Consider the following 25,102-nt stretch of genomic DNA (forward strand, 5'->3'; position numbering starts at 1 on the left):
TGGGATTGTTTTAAGAATTATATATTTGGGGCAGAGATGGGGGTTTGATTTTGATTTTATAAATTGATTTGTGGATGGACACAACTAGATTAGGGGGTTATTATGCCAGGCAGCAATGCCAATTGGCTCCCTTTATGATTAGCACCTCACACTCACCCTTGGGGTGGTTTTGAGCCAGTGGGATTAAGGTTTAGCGACACATGGCTCCACAATGATATATTTACATAACAAGCACTCGGTCACTTTACCATTAGTGTTATTCATTATCTCCATATGAATTATTCATACAATTATTCTTTATTTCATTCATCAAAGTAGAATTAAGAATATATACACAAAACAAACTTCTAATACGGTCTGGTCAATATGACCAATTAAGGCTGCATATATGATGGTCTGATACTTGATATTGATGATCTGATACTATATTGATGTGGTTACAGTGTGCCATTTTTTCTTTTTTTTTTCTTTTTTTTCTTTCTTCTTTCTTCTTTTTACTTTTATGTTTCAAGATTAGGGATACATTATTATAAGAAATTATTACAATTACTGATACTATACTCAAAACAAAGACTATACATTAAAGGGTTTAGCGGCGGATCGTCTATGCCTCCACTGGGGGATGGTCCTACTCACACTGTTGACCTGATTGGGCTGGCCCTCTCCTTTTGACATCTTCTGAGGGGGGATGGTCTGCACACGGACCCTGACCCCCTCGGGGCTGGAGCCTCGAGGGGGGTGATGGTCCCTCTGGCTCGGTTAACAACTCTGCCCTTCTACTCGAGCAGCGGACTCTTTTTGAGTCTGGCGTCGAGTGGAAGTGAGGTGGGCGGCACCTAAGTGTCTGCTGCTGCCCCATAGGCATGACGAGCCGGGACGGGAGGGGACCTGTCAGAAGGACGGGAAAACTCCTGTTTCAATGTGCCGCGCAAGCGGACACAGGTGCTGACCATTAGCCCACTCTGGCCGCTGACGTCACACGCCGGTATATTAGGCAGTGTGATGTGATGCGGCTGAATGGATGTAGGGGGGAACGGCGGGAAAGGCAGTCCAGGATCTGTGCAAATTAATCCAATTCAATGTAAGTTTAGATGTGGGGACTATCATGTTAGTACTAGATGTTGATCTAGGCTCCAAACCGAGAAACTGAGTGGATAAAGCCAGACAGATTGGTAGAGAATTATCCCCTTTCTCTTTTGTCCCCCTCTTTGTATAGATGGGGGAATATGTGTTGAGGGGATACTACTTTCTGTTTTAGGCAGTGCTCATATGTACGTATAATGTGAATTACACATGAATAGCCCCAACGATATATATAGATACTTTAATATCCGATTATAAATTTTGCAGTATGGATGAACGGAATTTAGCCTCTCGTCTTCGTGACTCCTGTGCATCCCTCTTTCCCCATGTCCTCTGTGCGATGGATCTTGTCCCATTGGAGATGTGGATTGATTCACCGCTAAGGCCCTGACAAAAAGGTTATGCATTCTTTGATGTTTGTTACATGTTCACCATGTGATGCAATTGTTTTTGTTAAACTCTTAGGATAGTTACATGTGGTTACATCCATGATATTTAAATATTACAGGCAGCATCCTATCTTCATGAGGAAGCTTTTTAGCGAAACGCGTCGAAGTCTGGACCCACGGTGCATTGATGCAAGACATATTGACATGTGTTTGACAAATATACAATGAACTCAACAATTATGTATTAATATTATAAATGGTGACTACCTGCTGATGCCTAGAATGTGGCCGTGTGGTCCAGGGAGGCTATATGCCTATGGTGATTTTAGATTGTACTATGTTTAGGAAATTGATGTGGATGTGAAACCAATGGGCTTATACATTGGCCCTTTTTTATCAGTATTTATTAAGCAAAATAAAAATTAATTTCTAAGAGTTATATGCGTAAGAACTATATGTTCTCCATGCTTAGAGTGACACCTTAAAAGCCCCACTTTCTCTGTTTTTTGCTTCAATATAATTAGGGGTGTGGTGTCCTGTTCCCCTTGGTGGCACAGAACCATATTTTGTGTTCAATAATTAGTAAATGTGTAGAGAACTGCAGTAATTATCTCATGCTTGAATTTAATAAGAGAGAAGATACCTGAGAAAAATGCATTGATTGGGTTCCTTGATGACTGGAGTTGAGTAAAAATGGTTTGTGACATAATCTTACAACTCTATACACCAGGAAGTTCCAACTTTCTAATCATACTGTTACAAGTTTATACAGCAATACCATATAAGTAATCCTGCACAAATCTTCCAAACAATACAGATTAATGGTTTTAGGACAGTGATAAAGCGCAAGGGCCCTGTCACAGCTGCAAATGCTGCGACCCTGGTAGTTCTGCCACTGACTCCAAGCTGTCGAGGGGCTACAAATCTCAGCAAGACATTATACAAAAATGCAGAATAATACTACCAGCTATAGAGGACTACAAATCCCAGCAATACATTATACAACAATGCAGAATACCATCAGTGATAGAGGACTACAAATCCCAGCAATCCATTATACAACAGTACAGAATACCACTAGCTAGAGATGACTACAAATCCCAGCAATACATTATACAACAATGCAGAATACTACATATGAAGCTACATACTCTGTGTTGCTCACCAGGGCTATGTGGGGTCTGACCAGGGCTGTGTCTGTTCTCACCAGGGCTGTGTGCAGTCTCACCAGGGCTGTGCACGGTCTCACCAGGGCTGTGCGCGGTCACACCAGGACTGTGGGGGGTCTTAGGAGGGTGTGCAGGGTCTTTAGGGCTGTGTGTGCGGTTTTACCAAGGCTGAGTGTGTCCTCACCATGGCTGTGCTGTGCACCATGGCTGTGCGGCCTCACCAGGGCCTTGTGTGGGTCATCAGGGCTGTGTGCAGCGTGTCACCAGGGCTGTATGGTCTCACCAGGGCTGTGTGCGGCGGGTCACCAGGGCTCTGAGGTCTCACAAGGGCTGTGGACGGAGTCTCACCTGGGCTATTTGTGGCTTGTCACCAGGGCTGTGTACGGCCTCTCACCTGGGCCGCGTGCAGTGTCACCAAGGCTATGTGTGGCCAGTCACTAGGGCTGTGTGTGGTGTCACAAGTGCTGTATGTGGGCTGTGTGCGGCGGGTCATCTGAGCAGTGTGCAGTGGGTCATCAGGACTGTGTGCAGCGGGTCACCTGGGCTGTGTGCGGTGAGTCACCAGGGCTGTGTGTGGCGGGTCACCTGGGCTTTGTGAGGCGTCTCTCGGGTGCGGGTGGCGTGAATAAGGAGAAAGAGGATGAGGTACCAGACCGTCGCTGTAAAAGACAGCCGCCGTTGGGTCCCAAGCAGGCTGCCTGAGGTCCCCAGCAAGAGCAGGACCTACTTCCTACCATACCAACTGTCCACATCATATAGAACCAATCAGATCTACACTCTATTTCGTTCTAATGCTTTATTCCACACAATAATAACTCTGCATTTAACTATGCCAACTGTACACCATACAGTACCCACAAACACTACTCCAGGGTGTCCATATGGTAATTATATTCTCTATGGTGCCACCTCTCTACTTCACACAGAACCAAACACCTCTATACCTCATGATGTCCCATCTCTCCCTATCCACACAATAATAACTCTACTCTAAACTATGGCAACTTTCTATACCATACAGTATTAATTAACACTATACTTAATGTTTTTTCTTTGGTTTGTGCCACCTCTCTACTTCACATAGAACCAACTTAACTCTATAGCCCATGATCTCCCATCTCTCTCTATTCCATAACTGTGTATTCCATACAGTACCAATTAACACTCTGCTCAATGGTGTCCATATGGTAATTTCACTCCCTGCAATACCAACTGTGTATGCCATATGAAACCAACCATCTCTATAGCCCATGATGTCCCATCTTTCTCTATTCCACAACTGTGTATTCCATACGGTACCAACTAACACCATATGGTCCATATGATAAATTCCTGCCTTAAGATACCAACTGTCCATATCATACTAAAGCAACCACCTCTATACCCCATGAAGTCCCATCTCTCCACTCCATGCAATAGTGACTGTGCTCGGAACTATCCCAGCCCTGCACAACTTATCATTTTAACTAACACTTTACTCCATGGTGTCCGTGCACAATCCACAATCCACAACTCCTCAATCTTTTGTAACACCTATTTACTGCATACAGAAAAAACTGCCTCTTTACCTCATTAAAGACCATCTCTCTACTCACAATAATAAAACTATTTAAACTATGCCAGGTCTGTGCTATACAGTACCAACAAAGACTTTTCTCTGTGAAACCCACACTCTAACTCCACTCCTTACAGTGCAATTTCTTGACTCCATACAGAACCAATCTTTGGACCCTGTGGTGTACTGTCTTTCCACTCCCATAACACACGACTACTCTATGGTGTCACACTACTCTACTCCATACAGAACCAACCAATTCTTCAATTCATGATGTTACAGCTACTCCAGACTATAAAAACTAGCTTTCTACATCATAGTGTCCACACACTAACTATGTTTTCTATGGGGGAACCTCTCTACTGCATACAGAGCAAACCGTTCTCTGCACAGAGGTACATTTTTACTCACACCGTATGTTTCTCTATAAATTCTGTCTGTGTGCTGGATTTCCAATACATTTCAACCAACCTAACAATCACAATTCAATGAATGTTAGATACATTTACAGTAAAATAAATCAATCACACAGCTGTTTGCTTCATTAAACTGACAGGTTCCCTTTAAAGGCTCCAAGCAGTGTTTGCTCTGAAGAAATGATATCAATGTATTAATATTTTTGATGATTTTTAAACAGTGAGACGTTTTGTACACTCACCTTTATATGATAGGGCAGTGTTGGTTTCACAAACAAAGGTGTTGCTATCAGGGTCAGCCTGTATGGCGTTAAAATATATTTAACATTGGAGTTCTCACTCTCTTCAGACTGGGAACCTGGCGGAGGCATTAAATATTATGGTAATTTATGCTTTGCTATGTTTTCAGCATGAGATATTGTAACACCATAACTGTCACCACCATTGATAAATGACTGGTTTGTGAGAGCAGACAAACCAGTAACTAGCAAATATATACCGGATGTCTTTTTGCATAAAGAAGCTTAAAGTGTCTCTAAATTGAAGAACAATAATGTAGTATATTGCAGCTTACCAGTCCTTAGATGTGCTAACTGCATTAGTTTCCTTTTTTTTTTTCTTCCTTTATTTTTACCTGTGATCCTGGAAGTAACACACTTCCTGTCATAGGGTGACAATGCTCACTCACTGTACTGTATCTGTGGAGAAGCAGCACTGTCACCCTAGAACTATAGAACACATTCCTCTTGCATCTTCTCCATAATGACCAGTATGGGGTAACTGGACAGGATTGATAACACTGCTTGAGATTGCAGAGTGCACAGGACAGCACTGGATTTCTGGCAGGATTCTTTGCTCTTATTGAACGGATATAACAAAACACTTTTATAGATATATTTACCAGGCCATACAAGAGCAAATAAGAGAAATGCATTTGTATTGTAATGTAAATTGTATCTATATCCAAGAAGAAATGTGTTATATATAAGACTCCATTCACACTGAGCGACATGGAGAATCACGCGTATTTCCGCGCGATTTCGTGCTTAGCAGCATTGAGCTATATTGCGCGACAATGCACATTTTGTCGCGCTACGTAGTGCGACTTTGGGGAGTGACTTCGTCGAAGCTACATTGGACTGTCTCCAATCAACAGCGGTCTTGATGTGACATCATTCTTTCCTTCCATATTGCTGTGCAAAAGTGACCCTTCTGTAGCGCGATGTCACGCAATATCGCCGATTGAGTCTATTGGGGCCGGATCACACGCCATCCGCAGAAAAAAGGGTCATGTACGAGTAATAAGCTTGAGCGACGAGCTACAGGCGACATTGAGCTGTGAGATGTAAACAGCTCCATTGCAATGCATTGGTCAAGCTACATAGAGCGATATCGCGTGGAAAAATGCGCGATTTCACGGCGGAAATGGCGCGATAAACCGTTCAGTGTGAACGGGGTCTTATAGCTTACCTGTTATATTTTCAGGCTATTTTTCTTTTATTTTCACCTGTTGATCCTACCACTAACACACTTTCTGTCCTAAGTTGACAACACTCATTCACTGTACTGTATCTAGGGAGGTGCAGCAATGTCACACGACTACATGAAATCTGTTAGGAATACAGAACATCTCTCCTCTTCTTGGCTCCAAAACATAGGAAGAGGGTGCTCTGCAATCTAGAGAGGGAATTGGGTAGGGCGAATAGTAATGCTAACTAAAAACTGTTAGAATACACATTACTGTGTTTATAGCAATAACTACTGCAGTATACAATTTTGGTCACTAGATGGCAGTGTTTATACGTTCTGTTATACAGTATCTATCGTATACTCTGTTGTATTGTAATAAGGTAGAAAATATAGCTGTGGCTTCCTTCCTGTTTTCAAGCCATGTGCAGCATGCATATCAGACTGTGTGCTTGTGTTTTTCTGTGATGCTTTGCAAGAAGTTCCAACAAAAACAGTGCATCTCAGGCAGAAAACACAGGGAGTTACAAGCTTACTGGATTTCAGGCAGGATCAACAAGTATGTATTTGCACTTGTCAACCAGATACACAGAACACAGTCAATTGTAAGTTTAAAATACCAAAGAGAAGCAAATAACAAGTGGATGCTGCCATTGCTAATCGCTTTCTGAAAATCCCATCTCTCTGGCTTCTACACTAACTCACTGGCTTCAACATGCATGCAGAAGTCAGAGTAAAGTCATGCATTTTTCTCTGCATACCTGTTCCGGGTCTGTTAAAGTTAGTGGGTCAGAATGACAGTCAAAGCAAGGAACAACATTTGCAGAACTAGAAGTCAGCAATGGCAGCCTCCAAGTTTCTTTCAGGACCGGCTTCCTTTTAAGGTGTGCAAGGTCCCTGAGTACCTGTAATATCAAGCTTAACCTGCCCACCTAACACTGACAGAAGAAGCACAGCCCAAGAAAAGGGACATTATTAAAGTGAATTATAACATGAAACTCTGAGTCCTTTTTGACGTACAGGTGCTCAAGAGAGAGCTGGACTTATTTATGGTTAAATTAGGAGTACCCATTAAGGGAGTCACCTGTACTGTTAGTACACTAGCATGTACACTAATCCTACATAGGACCCCCTACATGCTGCTGACTTCAGCTCTCCACAGCTGCAAAGATGTATTTTGTCCAGTACAAATTGCTTCTCTGTCATTCCAGGAGAGATTTTGCGTTGTACGGATTAGATTGCCTGGTGTACAAATGATATGTACACCATGACCATATACATGATCCATGGCAATCAGTAAAATATGAAAAGTGTGTGGAAAAATTGAACTAAACAGAACTGAGAAAATTTAAGAGTGCTCAGCGGTCATACTACAGGGAAGAAAGCCATGGTCTGTTGTTGGTGTTCTGCACTCTTCTCAGTACAGATGACATTACAATTGATTACCTTCCTCTTCCTCCACTGTTGCTGTTATGTACAGGTAAGCCCCATCCAGTTCTTCCAGAGAGGAGTACTGCAGGTCTGCCACCGAGCGCTCACTGTTAAAATGGAATTCGGCCTCCCCATTGATTATCTGTGAGTGAAAACAATTAGGATTAGGCGCTTTTATGTGGTTCCAGAAATAATATAATCGTCAGAGGATTAAACAAAAGAAAAATTGCTTATGAGTGCTATTAAAATTACTGTATCATTCAGGAAGTAAGTGGTAAGCATTATCACAGTTTAATACATAAGCCTGAAGTGTGTTATCGCATATTATGAAAAATTATATACCTCCAGCACTTTAACTGCTGTAATACTGGACTATAGATAACATAGTTCATGTCTGGAAGGTCAGCAATGACTGTGTCTTTTACCTGCAACACCTCTATTGATTTTGCCATCATCTTCTTCTCCCCATTTGCAATTAATCCATAGCGAATGAAGGCTTTGCCTTTCTCCACTATTCTGCCATAGTAATATCTGTAAAATGACGAGAAAGAAAGATCTGATGTGAATGTGAGAAAAAAAGGCAAGAAGTAAAAGCACATTGATCTCTCTTAATTCAGTATATAAAGTAAACCTTTGTTCAAGCTATAGTCATCCAAGTATTTACATATTATTAAATAGCAGTAAAACAGCTATAAAACAAGCCCTCAATGACCTCTAAAGCTGTAGGCAATGTGGAGTGATTCCTCCTCAAATTTCACAATAACCCTTTTCTCTTCCCAGAAGTGACTCAGCAGCCTAACAGCCTTCAAATCCGGAATATAAAGATCAGGTTCTCGGGGAGGGGGAGCTGAGCTGCTAAGAGAACAACTTCAACTGTGAATGTTGAGGATTAGGATGTATAATGCCTGCAGCTACAGAGCTTGGAGAAGGCTTGTTTTAAAGCATATTTACTGCATCATAAAAAATAAGTAAATACTTTAATGTCCATAGTTACTTTAAAGTGTATATCTATTCCAAAAAAATTTCTTAGTTGAAACGAAAGTTGAAAAGCAAAAACCCCTGTTAGTTTTTTTTTTTTACTGCTGTCTTTCATTCTGTTTTTAATCTGTTATTCTTCACTTTTTGTAGTAAAATGACAAGTAAAAAATGGCAAGTAAAAAAAAAAGTTGCAGGAATTGCTCAATGAAGGATAATCTTATTAGACTGAACAAAAAAGGATATAATCTGCTGTAATATAGCTCATGTTTCTTTTTTATTACAATCTTTTGTTAGCCTTTTTGTAAAAAAGCACATTCCTATGTTAGCATACACACCAGCGTCAAGCACATTGGGGACCTCACAGTGTCAGGAAATGACAATATTTCACTGAACCTCATGCTGCAATAGATTTGGTGATGGCAGTGCTCATATACTATAGCATATATTTTGCCTGATTTGGAGTAAGGAAATAGTTTGTACTGGTGCAATCAATTTACAGATTTCCTCCTCCAGCTTGAATTGAGAAAATAAAACATGGAATCTGGTTGCTTGCAGTGCAGCTATTTTCTTGATAGCCTGAAAATATAAAAAAATGTTAGAATGTCACTACCTACTTTGCTTTTACTGTGACAGCAAAATCCTTGAAAGTGTCGTAGCTGATAAAGTTGCGTTCAGGTTCGATGGTGACAAAGAACCTTGGTAGAACTGCATGTAAAGAAAAGGCGTGTTAGGATGCAGCAGTCATAGATGAATCAAAGAAGGAGAAGGAATATATTATTTAATACTTAAAAGGTAAATATTTTAAGTATTGGTTGTAATGCTGATGTTACCCTTACACATGTGGCTTATTCTTTATACCCTCAGTTATATTTATTACTTTCCTTTTCCCATGCCAACTGCCTACTCTATTACATTTTACTACCTGCAATGGGGGATGTGTACATGATGGCCATTAAAATCACCTTAACCTGGCTGTGGAAGACAAGGATCACCAGCACTCAGCCAAATGCTTGGAATTTGTTTGATTATTTATTGAATTAACATATCACAATCGTCATTTAGCCAACGTTTCGGAGCCATGCAGGGTCCCTTCCTTCGACATAGTGACCCTCACTAAGTCACTATGTTTCCCTGAGGAAGGGACCCTGTGTCGCCAAAACACGTTGGCTAAATGATGCTTGTGACATATTATTTCATTAAATTCCATGCTTCTGGCTGAGTGCTGGTGATCCTGGTCTTCCATGATCTTGGGAAACACAGCACCATCCGCGTTATCACTTCGAGCACCACGTCTAATCGCCATATGGTGTGCAGATGACACATCACAATATCACTTAACCTGGCTGTAACTTACAGTCGTGCACAATGCAGCTCAGATTAACTTTAGGGCAAACATAGCTTATGCAAGGAAACCTGGACTGCTTATCCCCCACCCCTGTAACCTCAGAATGAGAGATACAATGTTTCAGTACATGGGAAGTGTCATGATCTCTTTGGAATGCAATGGTAGAGTTCTACTTTAACAGGATGCTCAGCACTAAAATACCGTATTCCTTTACTTCGAACTTCACAGCACTGGAGGTTACAAAGTCGGATTCGTAGGTAGCTTCAATAGTCCACAAACCATATCTGTGCAGGAAAACAAATATTTTCAGCAGGTTAAATTAGGTCATGTACTTTTTTAATAGAGTATATGAAAAGCCAACACTTTTTTTAGTTTTGGATAGTGCATTATGCCAAAAGTGCCATTTTCGGAGGATATGTTTCGACGGACGATATATAGGTGCATCCCTTGTTAAAAGCCCCATTATGTTCCTTTTTTTGCCAAATGTGACCCCCGTAAATAAGATGAAATCTTTACAAAGTGAAAGAAATTAAAATTTTTGACAGTTGTCATTTGAACATGTGTTCCCATTGGCGGATTTTACCTCACTCCTTGCTCTCATGACAACTCAAATTGTTTGGGCATCCCCTCACTTTCTGTTGTAGTGTCAATGGTCACCAGAACAAATAGAGCGGTGAATATCCCCAGCAGCATCACTGGGGGCAATAGAAACTCTACAAAGGGTTTACCCTTTCCAAAACCAAAAAAACTAAACCCTAATTATGTCTGGTACAAAACACCCAAAATTCAAATTGGACAGAACTGAGGCAGAATTATGGTGGTGAGATCTCAGTGGAATTAAAGAAGGCAATGACCAGACTCTGTCTATAACTGAGTACCCCGTCCACCAGCTACATATAGGAGTCTTTGAACCCTATGAGCAGCAAAACCTGTATGTGCACAGTATATAAGAAAGACAATGTCATATTACAATGTGTTAGCAAAATTGGCAAGCTTGTGTGCACCCTAATGGACTACTGTTTGTAGGAACACCATAAGTAGTGTTGGGGCATTCCAGCTGCAATGCATGCTGCTCGAGGCAGGTAGGACTCAGATGGCCACTTAAGCTGGGTATACACTGTGGTATTTTTTTCATTCAACCTGTGGGCTAAACAAAAACAACAAATAAAAAATGTCTGCATCCATTCTAAACAGCATGGATGGACGACTCTTCCTTTGGGCACGGCTGCCGCTGTCAGAATACCTGAAGAGCAACGACAGCTCATTTGCTGCCGCCACTGTTAACCCCAAAATTTTCCATCTAGCTCCTTAGATTTTCTGATGCCAGAAGGAAGGGTGGCGATAGGGTCACTCACCGAATGAATTTTGTGCAGCTCATCAAAAACCAGCCGAAACGCATACATTTGTATGACCAGCTTTAGAAGTAGGCTGAAGGGAGGGAGCGTGCACATATACAGGGATGGCAGGGATGTTTTCATTGATATACAGTAACAACATTTACACATTGCTTTTTAAAGAAAATTCAGAGCATAGAAACTGGCAACACAGGCAGAGGGTTTCAGGGGGCAGCAACAGCAAATAAGAGCTGGAGAGCTTATATTTGCAAACTTGCTTGAACGGCTTGATTAATTTAGCTAAGGGAAAGTATAACCCATCAGGTTATGGAGAGGTGGGCAAGAAAGACCCAAAAAGCCATCCACTGAACCACATTAAAGCCTTTAAAAAGGATTTTCTGGTTCAGTGGGGGGCTTTTTGATTCATTTTGCCCACATGTCCATAACCTGCCCTAAATGACAACTGTTTTCTGATCTGCTGCTGATCAGACAGTTCAGAGCAAGATCATCATGTGCATGGGAACCTTTAACCAAAAATAACCAAAGGCAGAAAGCAGTAGGCTGCTTTAGCATTATAGCACATATAAATACAAAGATTAATATCTTCAGGTTTGCACAGGTACAGGAATTTATGTACACTAGCTGATAAACATTTACATAAAAGTAATTTGTTATTTAGATTTACTGGCCTGAAGAAAATATCAATATAAAATAAATGAGATCTCTTTTTGTGAATATTCCTGAGCAGATGAAAAGAAGATTATCACCTGGGATTGGCCGGAATCTTGAATTCCGGGAATGAAATGACACCCGTGGCATCGTCTTGTGTCACTGTGTCCATTTTCACTTTCTGAGGGTCCTGCCAAGAAATAACAAATGTGATATATTTTAAGGGGAATGTATCAGAAGGATGTTAACACTCCATTATTCCCTTTACCCTGTGAGGCCTGAACACATGGACATTGCTTAATCACATTTTTATACATGCAAAAGAACATCAGATCTAGCAAACATTTACAAAATACTTTTTAAGCTTCCAGCAGCTTTCTTTAAGCGGTTTAAGCTCCATTAGGCGCAGTTTAGGGAAGGAAGGGGGGTAATTACATATTGTAAAAGGACTGTATAGTGGGTTTGTACAGATGTTTGTTCTATATTACGGATAGGTCTAGATAATAACATTTAAAAAAATGTTTTTATTCAAATAAATATTTGATAGCAATATTTTGAATTCTCCTTCTTAGTAGGCCAAGCTTTAGGCTCCTTTTCACATTTTCCATACTTTATCTATCTATCTATCTATCTATCTATCTATCTATCTATCTATCTATCTATCTATCTATCTATCTATCTCTATCCATTTACTGAAAGTGCTGGCTATAATGTTAAACAAGCTTTAGCAATAGGTTTAATTAAAGCCTTGACACGGACATTGTCTTCACGGCAACACTGCAACACAGCAATAACAGAACTGCACGAAAGTGCAGACAAATGTCACCGCCGTCTTCCCTCGCAGGTTCTCTGAGCCCCACTTTGGATGGACACTGACAGGCTTTAAATGTCCATTAAAGTTGCTTATGTGCGTAAGGTTCCCTTACATACACGTGTTTGTTCCTAGCCTTCTTGAGTTTGCGTTTTAGAACTCTCCTGTCATAGGTGCCTTATGGTGCTCATCCATCTGGGCTCCCTGCCATTCCAAGGGTTGGTGATCTTTTTCCGATAGCATGCCTCTCCAGGGTGTTGTTTTGGTAACATCATCCTGTGTGGATGATTGGTGGTGTGGAGTGTATTAATGTGTTATGCTGCTCCTGTGTGGGCCTGGGGGGGACCTATGATCGGCATGTGTATTGTATTGTATTGTGTGCTCCTGCACTGTGTTGTGCCGTTGTTGTGCCACTATGTTGGTGCTATTTACCTTGTGTTTTTGTTCTGTTATATTGCAATTGCTTATGTGCCAACAAGCTAGATACAGATAACATAACTATTTACCATGATCGTGAGAGTAACTCGACGGCGGGCTGGTCTCAACTCTTCATCCATGGAATAGACCCGAATCTTAACTGTGGATATCAAAACTAGTTATTAGTCACATTTGTAGCAAGTAATGTCCTGTGTCACAACTGGTTACTCTTAATTCCCTGCAAACTTGCATTTTCACAGTACAACCATTTGAAGCTGCAGCAGCTATCTTGAACCTGCCTTTATTTTCTGTCTGAACTACATCAATTATCATCAATCTCCTCCTGATCGTTAGTGTCATTGGCCCACCTCTCAGAGCTATTAGCGTTGCCTTAATTAATTTTGCTCTTTATCATATGTCTGAGCGTGATCTTTAAATCTTTATTACATAAGAGCGCAATTATGCATCTGATCAGCACAGCTACATTCAGCAGCACACAGTGGCCAGCAGGGAGGCGCATGCAAGTCTAAGGCTTTGTTCACACCTTTGATATGGATATGTTGGAGTGCGTGAAATGCCAAGCATCATCCCACATCACATGTAGCAATGTTATTTGCACTGTGGTACTATTATTTCCTAATGGAACCCCAAAGCGCCTTGCTATAGCATGTACCGCCAGTCACTGTCAGAATACCTGATCAGAGCTGGCAACTCATTGGCTGCTAGCTCTGTTTGACCAACAATTGTCTGACATGCTCCTTCGATCAGCTGATCGAGGAATGGCTGTCGGAAAGGTGCCAACAGCAGCACTCAAGTATGGAATTTTGTCCGGTTTATCAAAAACCGGACAAAATTTGAAGCGTGTTTACCCGGCTTAAGTCACATTGTGAGTTGTACAATCAGCCTGCTGAGAGGCAATGAGCTAACCACATATGCAGTCTTTTAATTTCAGTTAGTCTAAATATAGTCTAAAATGCATTTAGATAAGTGGATCAAAAAAGTGTAATCATAAAGCAGAAAATACAGCCTGCATATGTTATAGGTAAATGTGGTTGCCCCATGTGCAATAAGAATCTGTCAGAGGGCAGAATAGTCAGAAGGTTTCCTGTAACCAGTAGGAGCATCTTGTGATGTTACCGGATTGGTCAGGCGTGTAGACGACTTTGTCGGTCTGGATGAATAAGAATCCATTCTGGTAAGTAACTGGCACTTTTTCCTCCTTGGTGAAAGACTTTGATTGTGCTTGGAGGTAGATGTACTGCATCTCGCCATCTTTCCGTGCTAATTTGTTTGGCAGAATCTGTAGCAAACAGGAAATGGAATTCAGCAAATTTTGTACAGTATATTTTTAATTGTGTGGATATTTGTAAAAGCTTAGAGATGTTTGCATATTTTCTGGTTAGGACAACATATACAGTGAGATTTGCAATAAGAGAATCTCTAGCCACCTTAGGTAGTATGGTGGAAATTCTCAATGATTACCGAATTGTTCACACTTTCACCTGACAGCTTGGCTAAAGTCAAGAAATCCACTTGGGTTACCATAATCTGAGTGTTACCTAATATATTGCAGGCTTTTCATAGTTTTTTTGGGGTAGGGTTGCATACATGTGTTCTATAAAGAAATGACACAAAAAAAGTGCTCTCCACTACTACTATTGCCCAGCTCTATGTGTTAGTAAATATGCAAGATATACAATGTTGAAAAAATGAATACTACAATGTCTAATAGTAGTAGTCGTTCCGACCTTTCCATCATTTGCAAAAATTGGTGTATTCTTCATAGTGACCCTAAGTTGGGACCTTAACATCCCCAAGAACTGAGGGTTATTATTTGCAAGGCAAAATGTGTGAAGGAACTCGTTGCTGCTAGTAAACTTTGTGATCCATGGATTCCTAGCAAACAGATCCTTACTACTTTTTTTTAAATCTCTTTCAGGCATTTTCCAATGTTGCAAGAAAAGATGTTTGGCCTGTTTGCACATACGCCATGGGCAAATAATTATCATGATGGGACAGACAAAGTTTACCCTATTTGGGACTTTATCACCTGTTCTACCCCGTATGTTGTATATTGTTTGACTTGCCCTTGTGGCCTGAGGCATGTGGGCAGGATGATTAGGCCACTAAGGGTTCATTTTGGTGAGCATAGGCGCAGCGTGGAAAAGGGATCACTTAAATTCAGTGTTTGTTGTCACTTTACTTTGCATCACAATACGGATTTGAGTAAACCTTCTTTTTTTGGATGTTGATTTTGTTGTCATAAGTTTCATAACATTGGAACTGAGAAAGTGAGTTCCGTAATCTTTGTCTGTTTATTTATACAACCGCATGGCTTCTGTGACAGAAATTCTATGACAGAAATTCTGTCACAGAAGCTGCAGTTAGTGACTACTTAGACAGGTGGCGCTGTCTCAGTAATCACACGGAGCAGACGAAGAACGACGTTCTTCGTCTGCTCAATGGGACCAATATTGACGCTATAATATTGACGCTATAATATTCTCAGAAGAGCCTTCAACTCTTCTGGGAAGGCGTCCACAAGGTTTAGGAGTGTGTCTATGGGAATATTTGACCATTCTTCCAGAAGCGCATTTGTGAGGTCAGGTACTGATGCTGGACGAGAAGGTCTGGCTCGCAGTCTACACTCTTATTCTTCCCAAAGCTGTTCTATCGGGTTGAGGTCAGGACTCTGTGCAGACCAGTCAAGTTTCTCCACCCCAAACTCGCTCATCCATGTCTTTATGGACCTTGCTTTGTGCACTGGTGCACAGTCACGTTGGAACAGGAAGGGGCCATACCCAAACTGTTCCCACAAAGTTGGGAGCATGAAATTGTCCAAAATGTGTTGGTATGCTGATGCCTTAAGAGTTCCCTTCACTGGAACTAAGGGGCCAAGCCCAAAACCTGAAAAACAACCATAATCCCCCCTCCACCAAACTTTACACTTTGCACAATGCAGTCAGGCAAGTACCGTTCTCCTATAATGTATAAACATATACTGGTGAAACTCGAATAGTATTTATATGTTTATGTCTCATACATATAAGTTTCTTATACATCTAGATGATTTTATAATGTATTTTGGTTTACTAAACCTTTTCCCTTCATTAGGTCTTGAGGTAGCCCCTAGGGTAGGCTGAAGGTGACTGCCTCGAAACACATTCCCAGTATGTGGTGATTAAATTGTCGGCAGAGTATTCTAGCAGAAAGACTGTGTGCCTTCCTCTGGAGATTGAGATCAGCGGCATGCTACGAGTCCGATTTCTGCTTGCAGTCTGGACTGAGCCCATGGCACACTGCCACACTCTCTTCCTTGGTTGGACTTTTCTGTCATGCCACACATTCTCTATGGTCATCTGTAAGTCCAATATTATTATTTTGATTGAATAAACCTGCCTTCTCAATATACTACACCAGGTGGGTCTTTTTGTGCTTTGTTCCTTTTTGTCTTTCTCCTGTTGCACACATTTGTTGTATGATTCAATACTGCATAACCTGCCTCCTATGTTGAAAATTGCAGGTGGGGACTGCAGTGAGCCCAGAGACAGGGTAGCACTGGAACCAGGGAACAAACTGGCTGTATAATAACCAATTTAAAGCCATTCAGGAGATGGGGATACTGGCAACTACCATCAGGGCTGCCAAACTAAAGGTGCCCATACACTGCACGATTCTCGTACGAGAATCGCAGGAAATCCCGCGATCGTACGAGATCGTGCAGTGTATGGAAGACATGCGACCGTTTCTACTGTACGGTCGCACGTCTTCCATCGAACCAGCATGTTTGAAAACCCGCCGGGAATCGTACGATTCTCGGCGAGTTGGTGGCCTGCTGGTTCGACAACTGCCGAACGGGCCGGTGTGCGCACGTGCCCACTGCCCATTTGCAGTCAGCGTAAGCCCGCCCCTCATTACAGTCATCGCAAGCCCACCCCTCAGGGGGCGTGGCTTGCGATGATCGAGAGTGCGATCTACCCGTCCAAGATGGGCAGATCGTACGTTTTTTTAATCCCTTTACAACCATCACAAGACTAAGGTCTTGCGATGGTTGTACAATGTATGGCCACCTTTAACGAGATAAATGCTGGGACTTAAATTTGTGTTAATCAGCAGTCCAGCTGTGTCTGCTAAGTCAGTTTATATCAGCTGAGCAAGTTTATGTAGAATTTTCCATTTTAATAACAAAAACAGAGCCCACACATACCCGGAGGCTGGCTGCCCCTTGAAAGTTGTTGGCTGGAGTCAGATCTAGGCTCTGCACTGCATATGTGGTCCTCTTATCTGGGAAACTCAGCAATGAAATTTTTATAGGGAAATTTTCCTTTTGTCCAAAAGCCTGAATGACCACAGTTTCCTGCGCCCCTATTCTCCATAGCCGGGGCCCAGTCACCAGGTACCTGCGGAGAGAAGAGAATAATATGCATGTAAACTAAGAGAATTAGGAGCGTAACTATGAGCCTACCAGTGTGCTGAAGAAGCTGTCCAGGAAGAGATAAGCTTATTCTAATTACTATCAAGTGGCTTGTCTTCAACTTACGGTCCTCAGCTCATTAACTTTTACAGGAGAGCCGTGGGCTGTTGATGATATTTGACCCCTTGTCTGTTATGATCTTTGCTGGAATGAACTGGTTGTTGTAGACAGGCCCGTCTTTAATACTGATCGGACCCTGGGCAAACATTTTCTTGCCGACCCCCCCCCCCGGAAATTCTTTTCCCCTCCAGGTAAAACCCCACAGAGCCTTTGTTAAGCCAGGGCTCTGTAGGGTCTCACCATGGCTCTGTAGGGTCTCACCATGGCTCTGTAGGGTCTTGCAAGGGCTCTGTAGGGTCTAACCAGTTTGGTCTAACCAGCTTGGTTAGACCCCACAGGGCCCTGGTGAGAGCCCAAAGAGCCCTGGTGAAATCCCAAAGAGCCCTTCAGAGCTATATAGGGTCTCATCAGGACTTTGTAGGGTAGGGTCCCAACAGGGCTCTGTGGGGTTTAACCAGGGCTGGTGAGATCCCCACAGAGCCCTGGTGAGACCCCGCAGAGGCCTGGCTAAACCAGGGCTCTGTGGGGGCCTCACCAGGGTAACAGGAAGGTACCAAAACATCACATTGGATGGGGAGTTTGGGATTTACCAACTGTTCCGTACGAGTCGTAGGGAACAGTTGGTACGTCCCAACCCCCCCCATCTAATGTGATGTTTTGGTACCTTCCTGCCCACGTGCAGGAAGGTTTGATTTTCCTGTGCTGATTCTACGGTACAACCGCGGCGGTACGGACACCTTGCCGATCCCTGCGCTACGCGGGCGATCCGATCGGCAAGTTTCTGCTGGCAGCGGGCTCAAGGGGCAGCTGCTTTGGGCCCCACAGCCATGAATGGGCCCGGGGCAAGCGCCCTCTTTGCCCCGCGTTAAAGACGGCCCTGGTTGTAGAACATGCTGCGACCTATAAAGCTAAATAAATGTGTGTGGCAACAACCAGTCCATCTCAGCACAACATATTTTATCTTAGATAAGGCTCAGGTCCTCAACCATCAGCTCTCCTGTGCAATTTAATAAGCTGAGAGAGGAATGTCATTGAGCTGGCCCCTTTGTCAATGGAATGGTTTGAACACTTTAAGGCCTGATTCACGCATAAGCAACAGTGTTTTCGCGCGTAAAAAATGCGCATTTGTGCTGCACGTTTGTTCGTTTTTATGCAGTTGCATTGTCACACGTTTTTATGAGCAGATTGCGTCACATTGATGTAAATGGGCAAAATGCATGCAAAACAGGGTTTCCAAGTGTTTTATATTGACTTTATGGGGACAAAACGAGCTGTAATCTGCCAAAAAAAAGCTCATATACCTTTTCCAGTGACAGGCATTTTGCTTATTGCGACAAATACTCAGGTGTAAACAGGGGCCATAAGAATGAATGGGATGAGAATTGTAAGTAATAACACTAGAACAGCCATCACTTAATGGCAGACCACGGTCCGAACACGGACCAAATGGCGGTTCTATCCAGACCATGGTTGCTGACCTGCGCTGGGTTATGGCTGGCTGACAGTGGATACACCGGCACTCAAGACCAGTGTTTCCACTGCCAGCCTTACTCCAGCGCAAGTCCATCCTTGCTTCAGTCATTGGTTGCTAGGGCCACTGGCTTCCTTGCAACCAATGACTTCAGGCGGGGCCAGCTGCTAAAACTACAGCCACCCAGATCACTTGTACTAGTCTACTGTTGTGCCACCACCTCCTCCTGCACCCCCTCCCGTTGTTTTTTGGGTCCCCGACTCCCCTTGAAGGCCCAAACGATGGTACACAGTGTCAGGATGGTGAATGGGAACAGACCAGGGAACATCCGGTGCTGCCCCTGTCAATTCCTTGCACAGCCTGTGACACTGTAATAAAGTCCCTGGTTACTACACTGCACAAACCCAAACCAGCCTGAACTAGAATCCTGTACCAAAATTGCTGAGAGGACCAGTCTCACGACAAGCACTGTCTGCGTATTTACATAATAATTTTAACCTAAATTAATTTTCGAAATGCGGCGCCTGCATGGGGAAACAATCACATATCCTCTGTACAGAATCTGCAAAGCAGTTCCGAAATTCCATGGAGAGGTCTAAGGGCTTGTTCACACCAAATCCATGTCAGGATCCAGAGCACCCCCAGGTGGCGCTGGAGCCGGGTCCTGCAGTTCCTGTGCTCGCCTGCGGGTGTCTCCAGCAGCCAGGAACTGTAAGGAACCTGCAGCTCCGGTACTCACCTGCGGGTGTGCCCCAGCTGTGACTGCTCATCCCATCACCTGGTGCTTCCTGGGAGGGTATTTAGGCCCTCCCTGCAGTCAGGAAGCTGGGTCAGTATTGTGTTGCTAACCTGACTGATGCCCATGTCCTGAACCTTGCGCCCTATCTGAAAACCTGTCACCGACCTGGCATGTTACCCGACCACTCTCTGTTGAATCCTGTACCGCGCTGCCCTCCTGTTGTTGACCCGGCTTGCACCTGACAACTCTTCATCAATCCTGTTCCTGTACCGCGCTGCCCTCCTGTTAACGACTCGGCTTGTACCTGACCACTCTTCTGGTATCCCGAGGCCTGCTGTACATCTGCAGGCCTGTTACCCCTTTGTGTTGGGTTTGTAGTTTTGTTGATGTGGAACCAATAAACTGTGCATATAACCCTATCCTGTGTGGGCATATTAATTTGGTCATCCTGTGTGGGTACCTGCATGTGGTGTGAGAACGCCTGTGCAGGGTACCCTGACAATCCAATGCGTTCCAGCACGTTTAGTGGCTGGAATGCACTGGATCGCATAGAGAAAGCATCCATGTGTTCTGGGGCAGGAGGGGGCATGGTGGTGCATTCAAGTCAATGTCAACGCAGCCACGCCTCCTGCCCTGCAGTGCGATCACAGCAAACCTACGGTGCGATCGCAAAAAATAGTGTATGCACACCCCCTCCTGCCCCAGAACACAGAGATGCTTGCTCTATGCGATCCAGTGTGTTCCAGCCACTAACTGTGCTGGAACGCACTGGATTTGGTGTGAACAAGCCCTAAAGTTTTGTACCAGGAAATGTTTGTTTTTCAAAGTATCTAGTTTGTTAGTTTGTTTGTATGATCAAGTGTACTAAAAAAATATTTGTAATAGGTAAAATAGAATGTTGCTGCTTAATGGTGTCCCTATGTTTTGCAAAGTTATATAAAATCAACAATGAGAAAAAAAAATTTACGAAACAATTTTTTAAACCTAATTTGGCATGGACAGACCTGGGAAGATATCATTCGAAAAATAAACTTGTTTAGCATGCAGAAAAAGGATCATTGCAGAGTTTTTGTACTGCCATAGGACCACCAAGTGGGGAGCACTGTAAAGCAATTGATGGGGAGACCTGAGGCTTTAAAAGACCTTAGCATACTGATAACATTTCACTAAACCTCCATTTACCTACTACACCTACTGTAACAGTACATGCAAATAATATACATCTGCTACCCCCAATAACACCCTGGCACACCACGGTGGTGGGATACCTCTAACCTATGGATAAATATTCCTAACCTATTAAAGAATATCCATAATAGATGGGTAGATACCCCTGACATTTGTGTCTGCTATGGCTAAGCGCTTGCAATGTTAATGTGGACCCTAAACAAAGAGACTAATAGCCTATAGTAAAATTTTGCCTTACGTTTGCTCTTGGCTTTGGCTCCTTCCACACAGGGCGATGAGAAAGGCAAATTGTAGCAGGATCATCGCAGAGGGAGATAAGACGGTTGACAATTCAGCATGGGTGACCTATAATGCCAATTGTAGGCTGGAGCAGGTGCCTGCTAGGTGTAACACTGTCGAGCTCCTCCGTTAGAATGGCCTCCCTATACTGATACTTTGCCCCCAAGCTTCATGTTTTTCTGACCAGGTTATAGCCAGCCTCTTTGTTTGTCCCCACCAGTGACTGATGGCAACAGACTAGATCTTGTTTGTCTTTCTCCAGAGTGAAGAAATATCTTACCATCCTCTTTGTCACCCTTATCTTCAGCCAAGAAAACACACAGTTGGCCTTTATGTTCCAGAAAGAGAAGCAACAATAGGAAAAAAAAAACAGCTTTTGTAACTGTAAAAAAACCACTCCACCCGAAAAGTGATACTTCAGTATTTGGTAGATGCCAGAGAGTTAAAGTCCAACGCTAGATGATTGCTTTAGATGGAGTTGGAAAGAGTTAGAATCTTTGTGAGGTTTTTATAAACAAAATGTTTAGTCTGGAGAATAAGGTGACCCAGCTCATATGTAAGTGACCTGTTAATAGCACTCTACTTTATAGAAAATTCCAGTTTAACTTCAATTTTCAGAAGAATTTGCTGTGATGTACATAGCCCATTAAAAAACAATTATCATGTAGCTGTAATACAATCACCATGTAAACTTGAGAGATCTGAGCTACACAATTGTTTGATATTCATAATACGATTTTTACAAGCAGTTCTGCATTACTTTCCACTGTTATCTTTAACTGGCTAATTGTAGACGGAGCCACTATAAGCACTCACATCTGTCAAAGATTTACACTGTAGAGTGTAGAGATTGCTCACATTGTATTGTAATAAAGCATTGTAACAAATCTCTACAGATGATTAAAGGTAATTTCTGTGTCTCTATAGAACTGTTGACCCCACCATGTAGCTGTACAGTTTTGCAAGGGTTTTGGGGTAAACCGCTGTGTGAATTGTGGGGGCTGGAGAAATACCTGAAACAAATGAATAAAAAAAATACATAAATTGGATATTATTAGAAAGAATGATGTGTGAAACAATTGTGAAGGTTTAGCTGTGCTGTCACCCACAATGGGAGTAGAAAAGTGGGGTGGAAACTGATACTGCACAGTAATGATAACCCCACAGTGTAGCAGTCTTGCACAGTAAAAACCCCTCACATCGTAGCAGGCTTGCACAGTAATAACCCCACATTGTAGCAGGCTTGCCCAGTAATAACTCCACATTGTAGCAGGCTTGCCCAGTAATAACCCCACATCGTAGCAGGCTTGCACAGTAATAACCCCACATTGTAGCAGGCTTGCCCAGTAATAACCCCACATCGTAGCAGGCTTGCACAGTAATAACCCCACATTGTAGCAGGCTTGCCCAGTAATAACCCCACATCGTAGCAGGCTTGCACAGTAATAACCCCACATTGTAGCAGGCTTGCCCAGTAATAACCCCACATCGTAGCAGGCTTGCACAGTAATAACCCCACATTGTAGCAGGCTTGCCCAGTAATAACCCCACATCGTGGCAGGCTTGTGCAGTAATATCCTCACAGCTTGCACAGAAATAATCTCTGGTCAGCTAGGTTAGCAGAATTCCCAGGTGGGCCAATGTGGAATAAAATGAACAGCACTTAGGGGTTCATCTATAAACACTACCAGCACTAGCACCCCTAGATGGTGCAGACAAGTATAGGAATTTATACTCCTCAGAAGAGTCTCAAATTTTTCTGCCTTACACCAGCAGACTGGGCTGCCCTTGTATTTAGGAACAGACTGGTCACTGGAGCTGGGCTGTGCTCAGGTCAGAGGTCCTCGTGTGTCTCCCCGGGGACCATTAATTGAAACAACTAAGAATTTTCCAGGCCACAACGAAGCTGTGAATAAATTGTGCTGTAATAGTGGACATTAATGATGTGAACATTGACCTGAACATAGCACTGAACCCTATTGATGTCAATGAGAGCTGGCCTCTTGCTAATATTTTTCTGGTCTCTTTCGAGGCAATTTGCAATTTTTTGTTAAAAATAGGGCATGGGTAGCTGGGCACTGCCATGCAGGACATGTTCCAAATCAATGTTTGTAAATGTAAAAAAACTGATCTTCAGCGGGGAGAGGGTCTTTTAATGCAGCTTAACCCTTTAACTGCCCCCACCACAAGGCTTGTGGTTGCAGCATAGCCCTGTAAACAGACTCACAGTTGCTATAGCAACCATGGATTTGTATACATTTGTAAAGCCGGCTGATGGCTTTCTAATGGAAGTGATTTGGCCATCTGTAAAGCTGGCCAATGACTTCCACAGGTCTTAGTACACGCGGCCCTCCTGTTTGGCCCCTCCCCCAACAATATATGTCTGCTGCTCCTCCTGGGTGCCCAGGAAACACATGGCAGGTATCAGCGGGGAGAGCGGAAGACAATCATCCCTGCAGTGAATGAAGTCTAAAGGCATAAGGATTTTGTCACTTTTTGCGCTGTTATTCCCTGGCAATCATGGCCAGGCATGAAGGTAATGAAGCACAATCTGTGCTTGATTAGCCTCAGTAAAGTTCACAGGTGACATTAGGGGTCTAAAAGACCCCTAATGTCTCCTTAAAGAGAACCTGTCACCTCCAATGTGCTGTCACTTAAGCATAAAAGTAAAAAATGCATTCAAATACAGAATTGGCAATTACACCACCATGTTAGTTATAACTACTAACTCTAAACTGATAAACTGTAAAGACTTTTAAAACTTAATTTTGGGTACTATTGTTTTTCAACATTTCATGGATGCAATTTCAGGTTTGACATGTTTGGTATCTACAGTATTTATTCTATGCAACTTCATCTTTTATATTTTAACACAAATTTGGAATTATATTGTGGTTATATGCACTAAAAATGTGTTTACCTTAAAAACATACAAACACAAAAATTCCTGGGGACCTTTAATTTGTGGGAAAGGGGAAGGCTTTTTTTTTTGCATGTAAACTGCCCCTTTAAAAAACAAAGGCCTGGGGTCCCCCTCAGAGTCCATACACTTATCCAGGATATGGATTCTGAGGGGAACCCCAGAATCCATTCCCTGGGTGCAGCCTGGCTAGCCACGAAAGGGAGAAGGCAGTGAGTATGCAGTCACTGCCTTCAAGAGGTGGTTCCCCCTCCTGACCCACATGCCCAACTCAACACACATGCCCTTTACATCGCTTCAGTGATGAACTACAATCTCAGTACAAATTAGTAAACTAAACGTGAGATTGTAGTCTATCATGGGAGCAAGCTTGGGGCGATGGCTACTTTACAACACACACAGGGACCATGGGGAACAAAAGTAGCCTGCAGGAGGAAGGACAGTGTCGGCACAAATTGAGAGATGATTTGAGGATCTACAGTTAAATGGTGCATAAATAAGCTACATTTTGGTTAATGGGGTACTTGAATGCATTTTAAGATTTAACGTCTTTGTTTAATGTTACTTTAACTTGCTGAAAGTTTTGTCAGTATTAAGCTTTAAACCTGACCAACTGGGTCGAATGACAACATTTTGTTAAAACAAAAAGAACAAACAGCTATTGCGCAATTAAGAGCTGAGCAAACAGGCCTAATACCAAACACTAAATTCCTTGACTGCAATCCCCTTTACGGGAAGCCGCTAACCCTTTGTGTGCCTGTCTATATATTGCTGGCCAATTTCCGCCTGATCTGATACACTGTAAATGACTGTTTACATTTTTGTGGCGTGGGAATGAATACTGTGCTGTTGTATATAAGGGAATACATAGAAAAGGTCACATTGCGCTGTGTGCAGTGACATTGTC

General features: G+C 42.7%; 1 protein-coding gene across 1 annotated transcript in view; it reads right to left on the reverse strand.

The window, feature by feature from the left end:
- C5 (complement C5) overlaps nucleotides 1-21,299 on the reverse strand; it is a 58,239-nt gene extending 36,940 nt beyond the window's left edge. Inside the window, exons 1-10 of the mRNA XM_018564651.1 lie at nucleotides 21,235-21,299; nucleotides 17,272-17,464; nucleotides 14,202-14,364; nucleotides 13,154-13,224; nucleotides 11,935-12,026; nucleotides 10,035-10,117; nucleotides 9,103-9,193; nucleotides 7,936-8,041; nucleotides 7,526-7,652; nucleotides 4,855-4,970 (exon numbers count right to left, since the gene is read on the reverse strand). Of these exons, the coding sequence (XP_018420153.1) occupies nucleotides 4,855-4,970; nucleotides 7,526-7,652; nucleotides 7,936-8,041; nucleotides 9,103-9,193; nucleotides 10,035-10,117; nucleotides 11,935-12,026; nucleotides 13,154-13,224; nucleotides 14,202-14,364; nucleotides 17,272-17,464; nucleotides 21,235-21,299 (1,107 nt within the window). The remainder of the gene's footprint in view (nucleotides 1-4,854; nucleotides 4,971-7,525; nucleotides 7,653-7,935; nucleotides 8,042-9,102; nucleotides 9,194-10,034; nucleotides 10,118-11,934; nucleotides 12,027-13,153; nucleotides 13,225-14,201; nucleotides 14,365-17,271; nucleotides 17,465-21,234) is intronic.
- Nucleotides 21,300-25,102: the final 3,803 nt, after the last annotated feature.

The sequence above is a fragment of the Nanorana parkeri genome, unplaced genomic scaffold, assembly GCF_000935625.1.
Source record: "Nanorana parkeri isolate BGI_ZX_2015 unplaced genomic scaffold, ASM93562v1 scaffold770, whole genome shotgun sequence".
Taxonomy (NCBI): Eukaryota; Metazoa; Chordata; class Amphibia; order Anura; family Dicroglossidae; genus Nanorana; species Nanorana parkeri.